Here is a 19,938-nt window from a genome sequence, read left to right on the forward strand (position 1 = left end):
TAACAAACTAACAACTAAGAGATGTCAATTCAGAAACTCTTTACAAGAATGAGGTAGTTAGAGCTTTGATCACATGAACATATGTAGTTCTTTTCTTTAATCAGATAGTGATCTTTCATAAAGATTCCAAGACAGAAGTTGAAAGGTTTTTGATATTGGATTTGCACAATGTAAACAAAAGATAAAAAGAGGAGGATTTTTTTTTTTTTAATTAACAGTGATGTCCTATTTTGGAAAGACAATCTTAAATTATTCTCATTAATTTATGTTAGACATTTATCATAACAGAAGTTTCTCTGCAGATACCTTCACCTCTGTAAAATGTGATCTGGCGGAATGTGCTGAACATCACCTTGCTCTAGGTGCTGGCCATTGCACCGTTTTGTAAGACGAGGAAGAGAATAGTATTTCTGTGAGAGAGAGACAAGTTTTTAAGGAAGCAGTTGAGCAGACAAAGGTACTTAATAATAGTACATTATCTTCTATTCAGAAGTGGAATTTTCTGCTTGTAATTTAGCATGTTCAGAGCGGTCTGTGTGAAATGCCAACATGGTGAGGACGTGCCTGGGTACCAGTAAAGGCAGTGGCAGCCACAGGAGTGCTCATCTTTAGGTGTGTTGAGTTTATCTCCACATCACCCAGCTGGTGGACGGGTTCTGGGGACTGTCCCTTATCATCAGACCCTCTGATCTGCTTTTCAGGCAGGAGCTGTGGGCTCTTCTTATTCTCTGCAGAAGTCCAAAGTGAAACTACAATTTCATTTATTCTCAGATTCTTTCACTCTCCCCCTTTCCTTGACCCAAATAAAAATACATAAACTGTTGCACATAAGAGAATGACTATTATAAATGATAGATAATGCATACATTTCTGTAAACGTCCTTAAAATACAGGCAAACACACAGAAAGACAAGAAAGGAGTCATGTTAGGGAACTTATCTACTAATTTGGAGTAATTATTCCTGGTGACTTAATGGTAGCAATCTTGATTTTTCCCTGCGTGAAGATGGCAAACTGAATGAGTATTTGTGTCATCCTCTTCTTCTGTGCCTTATCAGGCTAATGGAGATTAGCTGGAACTGAAGCAGCAACTTTTCAGAAAGCTTTAATGACTTTTTCAAATGTTTCAGTTTTGTTTTCTCATTATCCATTTTTTTTTATGAAAGAAAATGCAGATGAATTGTCTATTTCCTTTTCCCAGAAAGGACTTAAGGCAACAAGTGCTGTTTTACATAAGTTGATTGGAACTTTAGTGTAATTCTTTTCCATTTGTCTTGTACAAACACAGAGAGAATGCTAAATATGAGAAGTTTCCCTAATAACTTGATTGATTTGGCTGTATTATAATCAAACTGTGGCAAGGTTGGGAGTACGAAAGAGAGCATTTTTCTGTTTTGAAATGCAAAATTAATAAAAATGTGTTGGCTGAAAATCTTCTTTTTGGAACATGTTTATTACTATCCCAGTTTTCACAGTTCCTGTGAAGAACCAGGGCTTCTGATTATCAGGATTTTTTAAAAGGTTTCTGGCTGACTCAGAGTTAAATGAAAAAAGTCTGTGAAATATCCCTTAAACTGGAATCTTCCTTGAATCTACAGCTGCTCGGAGCAGTTAATCTTCTTCTCCATTTTAGACTTTATGTCAAGAATGTAAATCCCACCGAGAAGCTCCATGGTCTTCTAAAATCCTTAATTTTAGGAGCAAAAATCATACAGTTTCTAATATCTCAATCCATGAGAAATGCTGGACACTTCAATTTGATTCCAAAAAAGCCAATCTAATAAGAACATCTGAGAGAAAGATTTTTTGGGCTAAACAAATGGACTTTTCCCACAGAATTATTTTCTATGCTTCATTCCTGACTAGTAGAAACAGAGATTTTTTTTCCCTGATATTGTAAATTTGTAATGATTCTATGTTGCTGGAATACATTAGATAACTCTATGCCTCATAAAATATCCAGGCTTTTTATGAAAGGCTTTTTTATGCATGCATAAAAATCTGAAAATCTAACATCCTAGTAATGTGACACATATTAATAGTTTTAATAGAGTCAATAGATTTTCAAGGGAAAGGAAAAACATCTGGTTTAGAAACAAAAAAAAATTTCTGGGTCCTTGTCAGGGTGCCCTGGGCTGGGCTGAGATGGGGGTGTGGATGGGAATGAGGGTGGGGATAGGAATGAGGGTGAGCATGGGGATGGGTGAGGACAGGCAGACCTGGGAGCTGCTCATGGGGCCCAGACAGATCATTTTTATGTATATGAAGATATTTATTAAAAAAAAAAGTCTAATATAAACATGCTACCTTACAAGACATCTTGAATTGATCTGGGAAACGTTGGTGATTTTTTTCCTCCTGTTGTTTTGCTGTCTGTCATCTTCTGCACCATGCAGCCTGGCCGCACCTCTCACCCCTTGAAGAGTCAGTGCAGAGACCAGACTGGCTCAGGCACACAGAGGGTTGAATTATGGTTCTTTGCTACTGTGTGAAGGGAGAGGTTTCTCTTGAAGGAATTATTTTTTGCATGATTTTTATGCCTCAGGGCTAGATTTATCTTGGACTCAACGAAAGCACCAATCTGGAGTAACACCACCTAAAAACTCATTTCTATCTCTTGAAGCAAGAAAAGAGAAACTGTAAATTTTCATGAGCCCTTTGAGAGGTAGTAGTGCACTTTTTTCATCATCTAGCTGGTTTTACAGACTGATATGCAAGGGACGGAGACATCTTTTCCTTCTTCCTCCTTTCATACCTACCTGCAGAGGATGTGTTTTCCTCTGCCTTGCACACTTGCCTGTGTTTCATGTGGACTGGATTACACCCAACCCCGATATCTTGGCTTTTAATCCATCACACTATTATTGTTTTGATACCAAGATACTGCTTTTGAGCTTCCAGTTTAAAATTGAGCTATTGTAATGGTTCTCTAATCCCACCAATGGTTGGGATTTCCTGCAGGTTTGCCCCCTTCAGCATACCTGCTGCACTGGATGTTCCTGGAGTATCTGTGACATACAGAAAATGTTAAATTTGCTCTCTGTGTTTGGAGGCTGTTGCATATTATGTAACACCCCAGGGATTTCTATAAATAACCAGAAATTTGCAACAGTCACTTTGCTGCTATGTGGAATAATGGCTTTTGACAATGCATCGAGCCGGAAATCCCAGTTTGTAAGCAAATGCTAAGCATTCTACTTCCACAAGAACCTGAACAACTCCCAAGTCATGCTGAGCAAACTCTGCCTAGTTTGTTCATTATACTCTCTCTGATTAAATAGTGGCTTTTTTCGCTTCCATGAAGAAAATATATGTTTCTCTTTGTTCTTTTTTTTTCAACAAAAGATAGGTGTAATGGAAGCTGGTGCTGTTTTTATTATTCTTATACTGAATTTAGGTGTTTTGATGTCTAATTGACAGATATTAGATGGTAAATCAGGGCTTCATTTGTATCTGTTTTTTTCTTATTCCCATGAATTGTTCTTCATAGTTAGTTCTGCTGGCTCTGTCTTCTAGTTTATTCCAAGCTACAAGCAGAACTTTAGTATCAGAAAGGTTGTGGTGGATGTTTCTAGCTGTCTGTTTAAGTTCAGAATCATATTCCGGCTGTGTTAGTGGTCAACCAACCTCAGAGCTGAATTAACTTAGGGACATAAGAAGCTTTTGTTCAAATAATTGCATTGAATTTGGGAGTGTCTAAAATAGAAGTCCAGTAGTGGATTTACGCTTATATTTTGCTCGATGCATTTATGTAATGGCCTATAGGTATATTTAAATACTCAAAAATATCCGTACTACTGTGAAGCAGATTTATATTGATAGGGAAGAGGATTCCTCTGACCATTGTAGTCAATTATATCTGAACCTCATATTCCCTTTATCAGTGGAGAAAATTATCTATTTCTAGGATGTGGTACCACCCTGAGGTAGATATGTCAGGGACACCATATGAATTTTGTGCTAGAAGTGTCTGTTTCTCTTCGTGCATAGTTAGTTGTAGCCTTCTAATTAGTTGCAGGTTGAGTGAAGTAAGAGGGACTCTACACTGTCCATGTTATTGCACTACTTTATTTATCCTGGAACTATTTAAGTTAGATAGTTTTGGTATGAAGACAAAATGATACCCTTCTACCTCTCTCCTCCGCATCACCATATAGATCTCTATTAAGTCACCTCATTCATCCTTCTGCTTCCCAGCAATAACCATAAACCTTGGCAGATTCTTGTTTAACCTGCACTCACCTGTAATAATGGAGAAATGAGGTCCTAACCAATCAATCTGTTTGTTTTCACTGTTTCTATCATTAGAAAGGAGTATACCAATGAAGCTCTTTTTATTTTCCAGTTTCAGCCTTTTACTTCTTGTCCTAGATGTGTAGAATGGTTTCTCTTCTTTGCATCAGCTCTGCTTGCAGTGTCATAACATCCTGAGTCTTCTCTTCTTTGGAGTGATGTCCAATTGTTTCAATTCGGCAGGAATAGATCAGACCTTTCATCACTTCCACTTCTCTTCACCAGATTCTCCCTCATTGATCTACTTGTTTCTTTATCTGTTATGCTAAACATGAATTCATGCATCTGGGGCATGAACACTGGTGGTCAGAGCAGAAGGATTGCTTCCTGTGGTTTGCAACCCATAGTCTTGTTTACATACCATCATATAATGTTTGTTTTTTAAAGGATAGCATTCTTTGTTCACTTAGATTTATGTATTCTACTCTGTAACCTCAGGGTCATCCTCTGAGGAACTGCTAGTCACCCTGTATTTGTGCGTTTGAATACTCCTGTCTAAGTGTACTTAATTTTGGCTAATTTCATTCTACTTTCAGCCTATTTCTCCAAATAGTCAAGTGATTTTTAAATTCTAGTGTCTTCCATCATACTTGTAGCCCTCCCTTTAGATGTGTCACTTAGAAACATAGCAATCAGGACCATAACATCTCTTCTTCAAGTAATCAGTTACATTGTCCAGTGCTTTAAGCTCCTAATTGCCTAAATACTTTGGAATATCTTGCTGTAAATGGCCCCAAGATACTGCCATGTATCACACAGGACACTTATAGAAGTGCATCCAGATGTTTTAAATTACAGGCCACAACTGACTCATGTTTCGAAAAGTCATCCTGCATTCCCAATCACAGGATGCAGTGCTTCTTTCTGTTTTCTGAACTGCTACTACTTTTTTGTTTCTTCAAATGTGTGATAGTGCCCAGATTGATTTTTCATAGGTCAATTTTCCTCAACCACCACTTAGTCCTCTCATTAATAAGAGACCCTTAAAAAAAAAAAAGCTCCATTTAAGTTATTTCACTCTATGACATCAAGCACATGTGTCATTGCTCACTGTGGCCTACTTCACTCCCAGTAGAAATAAAAAAGAAAGGTTCCAATCACAAAACAATAGGGTTTATAGAGTGGTCAAAGTCAAAGTGGAAGCTTGACTGTTTGTAAGGAGATAGCAGAGGATGCAGAATACACAAGCCTGGCCTAATGGCATAGAAAATTTATTTTTAAAAATCTCAAATCTTTCTTAAAAATACAATCTCTTCTTCCCATTAGTATTTCCCAGAAGATGCATATACCTTCACTCAGTCAGTATTTCAAAATGTCTGCTTTTGTTAAAAAAAGTATTGTCTTCAGTTAGTGCAGCACATGGTGCTTTTCCTTGAAGACTAGGCAGTGGAGGTGACACTTGATTCATAAGCTTTTGATCTACACGTGATCCTAGGATGGCATGAATCCAGGGCATGGTGAGCCTGGAGAACGTGAACCTGATGAGGTAGCAGCGCAGTAGAGTGCTCTCTCATGCTCTAAAAGAGCAGCTTTAGAGTCTGTCAGTAGTTCCTGGGTAGGTCTTTGGGGAGAGATACTGAAAGAGCCCTTAAGAGTCAGAGTGTCTTCTGTTTGCTCCCCATTCTTTGCAGAGGGCCTGCAGCGAAAGTAAAACTCAGTGATAGGCTTTTTATTTTTCTTCCTGGAGTTACTTAGGGTGTGCCACCATTTCACAGAAACATAATCCCATAAACATTAACATGTAATTGCTCATTTCAAAATGTTCTCTGTTCTCTATTGGGTTGATCAGGAGGCTGTCCTCTGAAAACAGTAGAATTATTCTCATTTTATTGTGAGGGAAGTTAATTAAACAGACAGGAAAGCAATGAAATAGATCAGTAATGAAATACAACTGATGATAAAGATGTTTCAATCTTCCCCTGCTTATACATATAAAAAAAAGATAGATGATGTAGTCCTGGCTGCCTGTAGGCTCACAGTCTGGGTAAAAAGCAGACTAGCTCTGGGGAACTGCACAGAAGTGAGCCATGCTATGGGAAACTTCACAAAAATCTCATGTCCCATTTCATTCAGCTACACTTCAAGGTACAGAAAAGGATCTAAGAAGCAAAAAGGTCCAAAGGAAAGAGCTGCGTCCTGGTTACATTTCAGAACCCTCTGGAACAGGTTCGGATCATATCAGAAACTCTATAGTCAAGAGATTGGGAAACTAGGTGGGCCTTGGGAGATCAGTTTGCACATATGTAGAATGGATCATTGCTAATGATTTCTTTGGAAGAAAAGGACTTTGCAAAGAGTGGGGAAAGTGATGCAGTACTTAGTTTTTTACAAGGGACGATTACTTCTCCCCAGCTGCTTTATATCTACTGTCCAGTTTCCGAATTTGGCTGCATGAAGAGATTGCCAGCCCAGCTTCCAAAACCCTCAGTCATCAAGGAAGAGCAGATCATCAGAACCACTAACATAATACGAAAAAAAGTTAGGAAATACCAACAACTTCTGTAAAGCAACTGATTAAAATATCCAGATGATAGAGTGAAAGCTGCACTGAAATTTTGACACCTTTAAAATTTGAGTAGTTATGAAGGAAGAACATCTTAGCAAAAATTCCTAAGCATGTTCAACACGATGAAAATGTGCTGAAGCCTTGGTGAAGCAAGGGCTCAGTTCACTTGGACAGAAGAGCAGGTTATTATTAGTTAAGCATTTTACAGGATCACCTGTGACTTGTATTGCTTCTCACATGTAAATCGCAAAGTATGTTGCAGCATTATTATTCCCACTGTGTTGAAAGGCCAAATAAGCATCCACAGCTGATAATTTGCCTGGGGTTACCCAGAAGTGGAGCATAGGCCTCCAAAGTGCTTTTTGGGCATGTTATTCACTAGACCAGACAGGGATCACATCAAAGAACTTAAAGTTTTATTTGATAAAAGGGAAACAGAAGCACAGAGAGGTGTATTAATTTTCTCCTAGTCTCATGGCAGGTTAATAGGAGAGACACAGGTCCTGGCTAAGTGCCTTGACTTGCTGGTAAGAAGCTCCCCCTGAGCCAAGCTGGCTTAGCCAAGGTCCAAGGTCCTCTTTCCTCTCAAAGTGATGCTTTATTTTCACCTGGAGATGAAAAAGTGAAGTGGTGATGTGAAATGCATTTGTTTTTACATCAGTGATGTCTTAGTCACAGTAGTCTTCAAATGGGGAAAAAAAAAACAGGAATTTTGAAATGCCATGTTGTATAGCTCACATTTGCAATTCCATGTATGCCCTTTGAAAGGATGAGGATACATGCATAAGAAAAGTGTCTATTTATTTTCATACATTTTAAAAAGAAGTAGCTTTGGAGCATTTGTTTTCCCAGCCCATTCAACCTTCTTGCAGAAATAGCTCTTCCAAAATGAGCCTTGGGAAGCAAAGCCATAGAAATGTAAACATTGAAGGCTGCGTAGGAATTAGAATTAAGAAAATGACAATTTTAAATGCTGAAGATGTTTAATTTGCTGAGTTCTGTGGCTCACGTCAGAAGTAGCATTTGTAGAGTTGCCAGCTGGGCAGGGAATGTTCTGGTGGAGGTAGAGGGGCCTGGGGACAGGATAGGCTCAAACCTCGCAGTTAGGCTGGGGTCTGCAACGCTAGCCTGCTACCCAATGTAATAAATCCCTAGCAGAAACAGGGGCTTCACAACACCTACCCAAAGCAAGGAAAGCACCATGTTAACTTGACAGAAGATATCAGGACCTTGAGTGCTTCTGTCACATCATTTTTTGAAATCACCACTGGATTCTCTGCTTGAGATTTTTCTATATTGCTTTGGGGCAGATTGTGGATGGGAATAAAATTAAATGACACAGTAACTCATTTGAGAGTGAGGGAATGCCCGCCTGATGAAAGAAAGGGTGACTGGAGGAGATCACTTTGTTTCAGAGGATTGCATGTAATAGCAAAATGTAAAATTCAGACATTATGGTGCCTAACAAGTATGGGATCTTGGATGCACAGTTTGTGTGTTGTTTTGCATTGTGTCTGTTTTGACTATGAGCTCCTTTGGATAAGAAGTGCAGTATTTTAGATCACCTAGCATAATATCACCCTGGGCTCTGTGCACTCCTTGTATGAAAACATTAGTTGTGATTATCTGCTACTGCAGAGGTTATGGTAGGCTATATTTACAGAATGGTACAATTTACCCAGTTTATTTATCCTATTATTTTCTGCTTAAGAAAATATGCATGCTCATGTTAGGGTTTTTTTTTTTTTGGTTTTGTTTTTATTTTTTTAACAAAACAACAACAACAACAAAAATGTATTCAAACAAAAGTTGGCCCATTATTTCTTTACTTTAATATACAGTTACTTGTATGACTCACAAGTAAGTTAATGAAAATCAGAGGGTAGCCCCAAACCACAAATGCATAATTACAGTTGGATTTCAACGCCCATTTCAGTCTGGTAGCTTTGGGGGGGTGGATTTGTGCAAGAGATAACAAGCCAGGATCTCATTCTCACTAGCATTGGGACATCAAGACATTTGACAGTGAAATCTGAGCTGGGAACGAAGATGAAGATATTTTAAGGGTTCTGTAAAACATTGTGAACAACCATATGACCATTTTTAATATTCCTTTCCTATCGTTTCTTCTTCAATTCTACAAAGAAAAATCATGGGAATCAATATCAGCAAGTAATCCATAGACTCTAGCAGATAATGCACTCCTTCAATTAGGCTAGATGTGCGAGAAGACAAATAGCAGAGCTGATGTATTTTTCTGTGTTCTTCATTATCTTATGGAGTTCTTTCTTGTGTCTTTTCTTCTTTTGATTCTGCTGTAACATAAGCACCCATTGCTTAATAGCTATTTCATTGAAAAAAAAAAAAAAACAAAAGACGCAGCACAGTTTTACTAATCTGTTTTGAGCTATTCGTTGTCACCTCCATTTGTTTTCTTTTTTTAATAATTGATATTTTATTAACAGAGAAGGAGCTACTTCTTTGGAATTTGCTTTTCAAGCCAGGCACATTCCAGGAGCAAAATTTAGAAACACTGCTTTCCCCCATTCTGAGAAATACGTGTTATTGTGGTTTTGTTATTTAATTGGACTGAAAGGAATGAAACATCTGATTTGAGGGTATTATGGCATCAGGAAAAGACTGTGTGAGTCTCATTGTTTGAACAGGCCGTGGTTGACCTTCATCGTTAAGCTGAACAAAGCTGCAGAAGGCAGTAGCAGTGCACTGAACTGAGAGTACGATGGTGACTCCTCTATATTTGCGTGGTTTTTGCTTTTCTAAACTCTATTTTTATTTCGCAGGTGATGGAAGTTAAAGGACAAATGATTCATGTGCCCGAGTCAAATTCAATTTTGTTTCTGGGTTCCCCCTGTGTGGACAAGCTGGACGAACTGATGGGCCGAGGCCTTCACCTTTCAGATATCCCTATCCATGATGCTACCCGTGATGTAATATTGGTTGGGGAGCAAGCGAAGGCGCAAGACGGCTTGAAAAAACGCATGGATAAGCTGAAGGCCACACTAGAATGCACGCACCAAGCCCTGGAAGAGGAGAAGAAGAAGACGGTTGATCTTCTGATCTCCATTTTCCCCGAGGAAGTGGCCCAGCAGCTATGGCAGGGGCAGCAAGTTCAAGCGAGGAAGTTTGATGATGTCACGATGCTCTTCTCGGACATCGTGGGCTTCACTGCCATCTGCGCACAGTGCACCCCCATGCAGGTCATCAGCATGCTCAACGAGCTCTACACGCGCTTCGACCATCAGTGTGGCTTCCTGGACATCTACAAGGTAATGGCTCAATTGCCGAGTTACTTAAAAAAAAAAAAAAGGAAAAAAAAACCCTTCCCAGAGAATTCTTCTAAATTATAGATGTTCCCAATAAAAGTGGGAAAGGCAATTATTTGTTCATTTGGAAAAATCTGAGTTCGGGGTAAAAGAAACTAATTCTGAAATATTTCCATTGAAAATCAAATATTTCATTGTTTAACTGTCATCATGGTTTACATGAGAATATATGTCCTATAATTCCACTTTCGTGAAAGGACATACACCTCCTATGTTATAGTGTAGTTTACTTTCAGCTGACACACCGGGCACAATGATGAAGTCCACAGTGACAATCCTAGTTCAAGTTGCAGCTTCTGAAAGGTACTCAAATACTTTCTGTTTCAGCTGTAACCTGAATGTTTTGGAGCTCAGGCATTTGTTTTTCCTTGAAAAAAAAAAAGCATTCCATGGAGAACAGGGCATTCAGTAAGAAAATTGTAATTAAAAATCTAGCTTTTCACTGAAAAATAGGAAGAGAAGAACAGTTGTCCACTAACAGTAAATGTAATGAGTATGGCACAACCATCCTGCAGCTGCTCTGCAGGAAAGGAGATGCTGCATATGTTGAGCTTCTTTTAGAATCTATCACCGTCTCTTCAGAGGGGAAATATACTATGTATCTGAGAAGAAAAAAGAGGGGAGGTAGAATTTAGCAAATGCTTCTGTGCTCTCTTTCTGTGAAATTTACAAACAAAGTATTGTATATAGAAGATATTTTAATTTTATAATAGGTAAGGCAGAACAAATTTCTTAAAAAAAGAGGAAAATAATTGATGTCAACACCGCACCCATGAAAAAAAACCCAGATGTAATTATAAAATTATATGTTGAAATTGTTTTACATCTGAAATCAGCAGTTTTCATATAGCTCCAGTACTTATTGTAGGCTACAGAGAAGTTTTCACAGGCACACTATCCCTTTAATTTTTAGCCTTTAATGCACTTTAAAAGGCACCTAATAATACTCATTATCTAAGTAATAATGACTGTTGTTGCAAAATTATACTAGATGCTGCAGGTAGAAGTGTACATAGTATAGGAGAAGATTGGTAAGACCACTTACTGGCACAAAAGATCATGTTGTGAGCAAGCTTTGTGCTGTTCGACTAGAGCTTGTTGTTTCTACTCAAAAGCCAAACAACATGTTGGGAGAGGGTGATGATGAGAGGCACGAGTCCTCATTTGAAAATTGCCATGCTGACACAGGCAGAAAAGGCTGGAAGTCTGAGCTGAGTTTGTGTCTACTGCCTGCTCTGGAGCTAGACTCAGCTCTGAGCGGGAGAAGTTCTGACCCTTGGTCAAGAGCGGGATCTAGTGACCTTGTTTCACAGGCTGGATCTGGTACACGGGTGTATTTAATATTTTCCCAGATGATTAATTTTAGTTAACTGGTTTGAGGCATTCGAGCCATTATTTTGTCAAAAGCTGCAGCTGTTGCATGGGAATAGGAAATGTGATATCTCAAACTCCCTGACTTGTTTGGAAGGAAAGTTGGTTGAGCCATGTGAGAATGTTAAAAAGGAATATTTATCCATAAATCATGAATATTATGTCATTTAGACCATGGCTATTGCCTTTCAGCCAGCTCTGTTTTGCTGCATAGCAGTATTGCCCTGACTGGTGAAATCAGGTAATCGCTGCCGAGATAGGCAAGGTAAGATTTATACATCCAGAATAGAAAAAAGTTCTCCAGAAAATTACACCAAACTAGGGAGCCAGGAGTCTGAGAAATGTTACTATGGAGCTAAGTGAAAAAAAATGAGTTGGGCATTACAGAAGAAAAAACTCAGGCATGAAAGTTTCCTTCCCTTTAAGAACTAGGCTTAAAATAAAGTGACAATTGTTTGGGAAAAAAAAAAAGCATTTGCATTTTAAAATAAAAATAGCTTTTGTGTTTATAACTCTAATTTGTTTCAGATGAGATTGTGGAAGCTAAATTTATTGATAGAAATGTTCACCACCACCACCATAGCTATTATTCTAGAAATTATTGTCAAACAATGAATTTTAGATCTGTAATCACCAGTATTTGTACCCACAGTTAAATTCCTGTAACTAGGTGACAGAAATTTGTCATATGACCTATATATAAATCTAAACAGACCAATTTTCAAATTTGTTTGTGTTTAAGCAACACGGCAAGAATAATTTGCAAAGGTTATTTGCAGAGTACTTCTGCATAATAAATTCATCTTTTTGTAAACAGAAAATGAAGCAAAATTCATTAAATAATTTCCATGCTATGAATTATTCATCCAGCTTTACCTTATAGCATTTTGATTCACAACCTTGGTGCTTGTAATCTAGGACTCAGACAATGAATGCAATGAAAATAATAATTTTCAGTTGTTTCATCCTATTCATTCAGGGATGTTTATAGGGAAGTATTGCATAGAAAGATGCATAAGGATGCTCACATTTAACAAGTAGGAAATGGATGGCAAACATAATGAGCTATTGGATACAGAATAAGAAATGTTTGGAGAAGGGCTGAAATGAAAGACATAGAAATGTCTTAGAAATGAAAGTAAGCAGCTATAATTGGCTAAATAAGGAAAGAGTATCCAGTGGAGGGATACACACATACGTATGACATAGTCAAATGTTGGCCTCAAGAAAATGAACAAACAAAAACAAACAAACAAAACTTTACAGGAGTATTTTGAATAGCTGCCAGAGGTAACAGATTACATTTGCCCAGGCTGAGGAAGAACATAGTGGTGATTGAGAATCATGGATATGACAGCCTGGGGGAAAGCGCAAGCATAATGTAAGAGTCTGCGTTTTATATATGCTTATATGTATGTGTTTTTTAAAGAGAGAAATTTTAAAAAGAATCTGCTTGCATACAGCTTGCACAAAAGGCAAGAGGAGCCCTCAGGGGACAGGATGAGGAAAGTCTGAGTATGTACCTAGCAAGACCCTGCTTTTGGAAGCTGGTCCTGCCTGATATTTGAGCTAATCATATTTGTCTTGGAATGGGGGAATGAGAGCAAAAAGATGCTCTTCAGCAGAGTTTGCAAATCTGCCTTGCAAGAAAGGTAGATGCAGCTCTAAAGATTGGAGACTCTAGGTAAGGTTTTGTCTGTGAGCATGGAAATAGAAATGTGGACTCCAGGAGCAAATATATTAGGGAAGATTTCAGTAAACTGAGAAAACAGCTGCTTTGGGTAAAACATATACTGGTGCTGTTTTGTTTGGTTTGTTTCAAACTGTTTTACTCTGTATCTGAACTCCTGCTGTTTATGAGCTGAGTACCAGAAAAGGATTGTACAGTTAAATCATCTCTTTATTAAATATGCTATTTAGATATGTTGCAGACACAGCACGCATTGAAGACTCACCTCTGCAGAGGAGAATCTTCTGCTGTCAAGCTTCTTGCAGCCTCTGTTCCTCTCTCCTAGCAGTATATCTTTGTCCTGGTTCTCAGCTCATTTCCTTTCTGAAACAACCCCAGTTCCCCCCTCATCCTTCAGCTGCAGCATGGGGAGAAGCAGCATGTGGTGGGGCTGGTTTTCCGGGCTGGTGCCTGTTTGCTGGCTGCATAATGCCAAGCCAAGCAGATCCGCCCCTGTGCGCATTATTTTGTTAGTCCTTTCCCTGGACAGTGCAGCCTGCATCCTTGAGGCATTTCTTTAGGGTAGATTTTCACCAAGCAGTCTCCCCTGAAATGCTATAAAGTCTATATTATTCCACAGATAAGTTTACAGCTGGAATTCTCAGCTTTGTTATGTTAACTTCTGTTTTCTCTTTGACTTTATTATTTGGCTAAAGTGATGCCCTCTCTCCAAGTAGTGCCACACTATGCCTCAGAGTCCTTTACTTTTTTTTTTTTTTTTTTTGTTTAGTTTTCTGGCTATTTATCCTGGCAACATTATCATCTCACCTTCTTATTGTATATACCTGCCTCTGCCTACAGCCTTAATTTTTACTCCTGCCAAAGACCTCAGACTAAGAAGGGATGGGAGGTCCAAACTATCCTATAGCTGATACCAGGTCAAAAAATTGTGGCTTATACTGAGTTTGTATTATAATGATTTTAGAAGCCAATTTTAAATTTGTGTTTTCTAAGGTTATCGCCTTAACATTTATATGTTCACATTATGTTAGAGAAATCAGTGTTTGGAAAGTTGAAAATACCAATACTTTCTCAGTGCTGTCACTACCCCCTTCCTTGAAAACTGATACTTGTACATATACATATATATATGTATTTATGTATATATATTTACTGCCTGGTGCTGTAATGACTGTATACTGTAAGAATACTGTAATAGGAGGGAGTCATGAGATTCAGACTATTCTGAGGTCTTCCAGGCTTTATATTCCATAAATTAAGAACTGTAATTTACACATTTTCCAATAAAATCTATGGCCACTATTTTTACTCCTTCCGTTACTTCCTCAGTTTTAACCTTGGAGTTTCTGTGACTGCCTGACCATTTCTGTGAAGCATTAAAATCGCTTTAATTTCAGTCTAGCCATCTGAAAAAGGAAGATTATTATTAAACTTAATTAAAATATGTAACCTATATTGATAGTCCTGTAACGCATGTATAAGCAATATTATATATGTAAAATATGTCTCTTTTTTTAAGATGAATAGGTCAAGGTTTGGGGATTACCAGTGTAATACATGTTATTTCTTGTTGATTTTGAATGGATAATAGAAGGAAGTCTCCCTTGGAAAGAACCTACCTCTGCATGGGCCTACCCTGCCTGGCAGAGCTGCCCTTTTAGTGAGCTGTTCTGCTGAGCTCCAACCCCAGAGACCTCCTGAACATTGACATTTTCCTTGGCCTGTGTAGGCTTTAGCCTTGACTTTCTTCTTGAACCCTTTGTGTATTTACTTGCTGCCCCATGACTGTGTCTTACTCCAACATGAAATGTGGACCAAACTGGGGAACCTACATCTTCTTTGGAACTCAGAAGTGTTTTTAGGTTGAGTAAAAAAACAAACAAACAAACAAAAGAAAAAACCCAAAAAACAAAAAAGATTAGTTTCTGTCTGGAATCAGCTTGTAGATCTGGTGTATTGCCATTGAGGATCTCCAGCTTGTTTCAAAATTTCCCATTAGTTTAAGCATGCATTTTTCTCTAGTTCTAAGGAAGATTTACATCATTACTTTTAAGGGAGAAGTGCAAATGAAGCAAAAGGACATGCAGGCTCTGGAAAGTCACTCTTTATAAACATGCAGATCTGCACAGAACACTAAAATGTCCATGTACATTACCCTGTTCTAGGTAATTTGTCACACAAGAACCCTCTGAAGGGCCCAGGCCCTCTGCTCCTGTGCATCATTTCTTCTCCAGGAATACTCTCTTTGCATTCCGTTCTCTCTCTCTCTTGTCTTTTTCCTCTTAGGCTTCTCCTACCTGAACAGGACACTTCTGTTTATAAGCATTGTCCTCCTTTTCTCTCAAGCTACTTTCAAGCTTTAAAGCCTATCTGTAAATTACAATTCCTAGGAATGCTTCTGAAGGCCCGAGTTTGTGTGTGAATCCTCGTCACGTTCTGACTTTTTCTCTGGACAGCATTTAGATGATCATACTCTTTTGAGGCTTCTCGTTCCATGTCAGTGAGCAAGCTTGGACGTAGTGGCTGGTGAAGAAAGAGCATGCCTTGTCACAGCATGCAAATCACCCAAGGCTTTGGTTTTCAAAATTATTCTTTAATACCTCAGTCCTTTGAGTACTTTGTTTTCTTGCTTCAAGTTTTTTCTACCTTTTATCTATACCCCTCTGAAGGATTGGAGAAAATTTATTTCACTTTCCATCAACCTAAATAGTCCAATATTTTCTCAGATTTGGAAGATTACGTGGCAAAACCTGGGCAAGCTGGTCCTTCATTTCCTAAAGCCCGTTCTGATGCAGCATTTCCATACATTTAAATGTAATTCATAATTTGGACCTTAACTTCTTAAATTATTATGGAAGATACTCAGGAACATTAGAAGAAACTAGTTGGTATGTGAATTTAAATGCAGATAAATGAAAACTTGTGCAACCTTGATGAAGAGGCTGCTTTTCAGAAATAGTTTTAGTGCCAGGGTTAGTTACAGCAAACTAAGGCCACCACCCTGACTTTGGAGAAGAGCAGTCACAACAGACTGAAATGTGCATCCTCTGTTATGTATTATCATCTTAATATTTGCTTATCTTGTTAAGCAGTTCTTTACAGTGCAACTGCCTGATGTAAGGACATTTTCTATTCATCATTTATATCTGGTATGATTTTTGAAATTTCATACATTTTTACAAAAAACAATAAATCATGTAAGTACTGTGACACATGTGTTCCATGATGTTTACATGCAAACTTGATGTTGATATAATGAAAACTGTAGGTCTTACTGTGTGTGTCTCCTTTTAACTAGAGAAAAAAAGAAACTTTTTAAAACTAGTCTACACAGTAGGTACCAGTTGTTTATCTCCTCTCCTAAGGAAAACAGCACTCTGTGGATTACTGTGTAGATGAAAGAATTCTTCCTTATATTGGATACTGAAAGATTTATAGTTAAGATTACTAAGTAGGTGTTACTGAAGGAAGTTTGAATAAAAGTCTTCCTGCAAAATGCTCCTGAACTTGGCATCATGCAGCATCATTAAACCTGCTAAAAATAAAATGCCCTCAGGCCTAGTAAGAGCAATTGCTTCATAATTAGGCTCTCGGGAAAGGAGCTGGGATTTGTAGTAAGACATTTCTTTTAAAAATTAGCCCTACCAGATGAACAGATTTCTGAGTTTCAGTAGACAGAGACTTAGAATCCATTCCTACTTACATGGGAGCGGTTTTCATAGACTGACTGCCTCTGAGCTGTATTCAAAAGCATTGCAGAGAGACCTTGAAACTTAAGTGCAAGATATGATTGCTTAGGAGGCAATTTTGAAAAGCGGAGAGGCAGAGTTGAAAGACCCAAACACTAAGATAGAAACTGAAGAAGATACTTGAATCCATTTAATCTTATGCTCCAATTCTACTATGAAAATTTACAGGAAGTTTTTTATAGTATCCTAAGGACTTTTGGGACTTATAAATAATACAATGTCCAACATCTAGATTTCATTTTTCCCCAGAAACACAGCCCATATGTATTTTAATCTGACAGATGTTTCCTAGCTTCACAGTGTTGCACAATTCAACTGCATTTCAAAGCTTTTCTGCCAAATCTGTGTAGTAGAAAAGCATATGCAATACATCAAACTGCAAATAAATCTAAGCTTTAACTGCTGTTTATATACTATGAAAAATAAGCTAGTTTTGGTTATTTTGAGAAAGATCAATATTTTACCTTTGTTATATAGGCATATAGAAATGTAGGTCTAGAAGATCTTTCAAGATTAAGTACACATAGACCATAGTCAAAGGAGTCTTTTTTTACGTACTGCACTGCACTAAAAATGTTCTCAGCCCAAGAGAGCCCACATCATGTCTCAGTGAAATGACCTATCCAGTTTCTTTCCAGGATGTCACTTAGACATTTTTAACTTGGCATTTCTATTTCAAATTAATTGATCTGTTCCTATCTTCACCACAGCCTGCCCAAAATACTTCACCTCTGCCCCCATTTATGATTCATAAAACTTCTGGCCTGTGTGCCCAAATGGGCATGCCAAAATGCAGGATTTTGTGGACTAAACAGGTTCTTGTTGCTATTGCTGACAAACAAATATGCTGGCAGCAACAGTCAATACACCCATGCAATCTCTGTCCTGTGCCAGGGTGCTCTCTGGGAGCAGGGACGTGCACTCTGGAGTGTGCCTTCCAAGATGCAGCACGAGTGGTGAATAAGCAAATGATACCTCATCCGGAGTCTTGAAAAAACAGACTAAGCCTTCCCAGTCTTTGGCTGTTATGGGTGAGATAAACCAGGTCCTTGACCCTTTCTCAGAAAAGCCTGTGGATGACAACTTGAGAAGGGGTCTTGCATATCAAGCAATAGTTTGGGCGTGGAAGCAGTCAATTAAGTGAAGTCAATTAAATTACCAAATTTTACTAATCTATGGCAGGACATCTGGCTGGTGTGAAACCTGAGTCACAGAATGGTGGAATGTCATCCTGAATGACAGAATTGTAAGGTAATTACTGAGATAGATATAAAAAATGGCTTTATGAGAAGAATTTGTGTAGAAAGGAGTATGGAATATGTCAATGACATCTTGAGATAGAATATTAAGTGAAATAATTTGCTTCTTCTGGTGACTGCCAAGATTGCTGATCTCTAGAAACTAAAAGTATAAACCTAGAAAGAAGACAGTCCCCCCTTTTTGTCAGTCTTTGTCCTATACCAGATGAAAATGTTTCATGTTTGCTACTGATTTAGAAATCGTGAACAGCAGTAATGAAGCCCCAAATGATAACCCTGAAGAACCACTTTATCATATATCAGATCCTTTTCATGATTTTCCTATTCTACAACCCCGGGTAGGGAACAGATGAAAGTGAAGCCCATTGGGAGATACTAATGACTTCAAAGGTTCCTTACAGAGAGATGAACTTGCAAAAATTTTGTCTTAAGGCTAAATTTGGCTGCATTTCTTTAGAAAGAAGACATTTCAACATTCTTAAACAATATAGTTTTCTCGAGATAAAAATATATGTGTCTTGTACTCTGGTTTTGCAGATTGAATGAGTGTGGATAAACAGGATAATGACAACTTTGGGAAACAGATCTGGAATCTAGTACTTGAGAACTCTTCCCACCATCCAGTTTCATGTGTATGTCCATCTTGAATCCCGGCTTCAGGCTGGAATGAGACTAGCCTAATTAGATGAGACTAACCATCTAATTCCCACGGAAATGCAATATAGATGTGTAGGAAGCTAAAATGTGCTCCAGTAACACACTAAGATATAGCAAGGGACATATCTTGTTCTTAGATTTTGTTCATCAAAGAACTATTTCCAGATCTTCAAAGCAAAATTAATAGGCTAAAGGTAATTGATTTTGTTGTTAGTGTAGCTATATGATTTTTTTAAACTTCACATTCTCCAATAAACATTGTTCTGAGTCTAGATTTAAGTCTAAGAGTGGAAGGGAACTTGCCAGATGGAGCGTAGGAAGGTTTTCCATTGGTTTATTTATCTGTCTAGAAATCAGCCTTCCTGATCCAGCAAAGCGATATGATGATCTCTGTGCAAAGAGATTGCTCACTCCCATTGAACCATCAACAACCATCTTCCAGAGCAACCAAATGAAACATTTAAAGTATATTCCAGAATTTCTTCCTTTATGTTTTTATTTATATAATTATGGAGACAGGTAGATACAAGTGTCTACAGACACTTAGCTATCTTTGGCATATGCTAGGATATAGAGACAGGAAAATCAGAGCACTGCTCACCAGGACCCCCAGGCCTTTTCCCCAGAGCTGCTCTCCAGACAGTTGGACCCCATGTTTTTGCAGGGTTCTTGCATCCTAGGTGCAGGAGGTTGTGTTTGTCCTTGTTGTTTTTCATGAGGTTCCTGTTGGGCCATTTCTGCAGCATGTGCATCTGGATCGCAATCCTGTCCTTGAGCATATTGACTGCCTCCCCCAATGTGCCATCACCTGCAAACTTCACAAGAGAGCTAATAATATTAGGGAAAGAAGCAGAGATTTTGACAGAATAGGCAGATAAATTTGCTCTGTAAAATTATACAGGATTACTGTAAAATCGCTCAGAGAGTATGTGTTCTCACACACTGTATTTTGCAAAGATTAGCTAATCAGCACTCACTGCACACACCTGGAAGAGTATGTCTGTGTTTGACGAGAGGAGGGGACCATGCATAAACAACAGGTGAAAGAAAGAGCGAGGATTTTAAGATG

General features: G+C 38.2%; 1 protein-coding gene across 1 annotated transcript in view; it reads left to right on the top strand.

Moving 5' to 3' along the window:
• GUCY1A2 (guanylate cyclase 1 soluble subunit alpha 2) overlaps positions 1–19,938 on the top strand; it is a 140,041-nt gene that overhangs the window by 68,350 nt on the left and 51,753 nt on the right. Inside the window, exon 5 of the mRNA XM_088522336.1 lies at positions 9,601–10,086. Coding sequence (XP_088378462.1) covers positions 9,601–10,086 — 486 coding nt within the window. The remainder of the gene's footprint in view (positions 1–9,600; positions 10,087–19,938) is intronic.

The sequence above is a fragment of the Tinamus guttatus genome, unplaced genomic scaffold, assembly GCF_059628265.1.
Source record: "Tinamus guttatus ecotype Peru unplaced genomic scaffold, ASM5962826v1 Tinamus_guttatus_pri_ptg000150l, whole genome shotgun sequence".
NCBI classification, from domain to species: Eukaryota; Metazoa; Chordata; class Aves; order Tinamiformes; family Tinamidae; genus Tinamus; species Tinamus guttatus.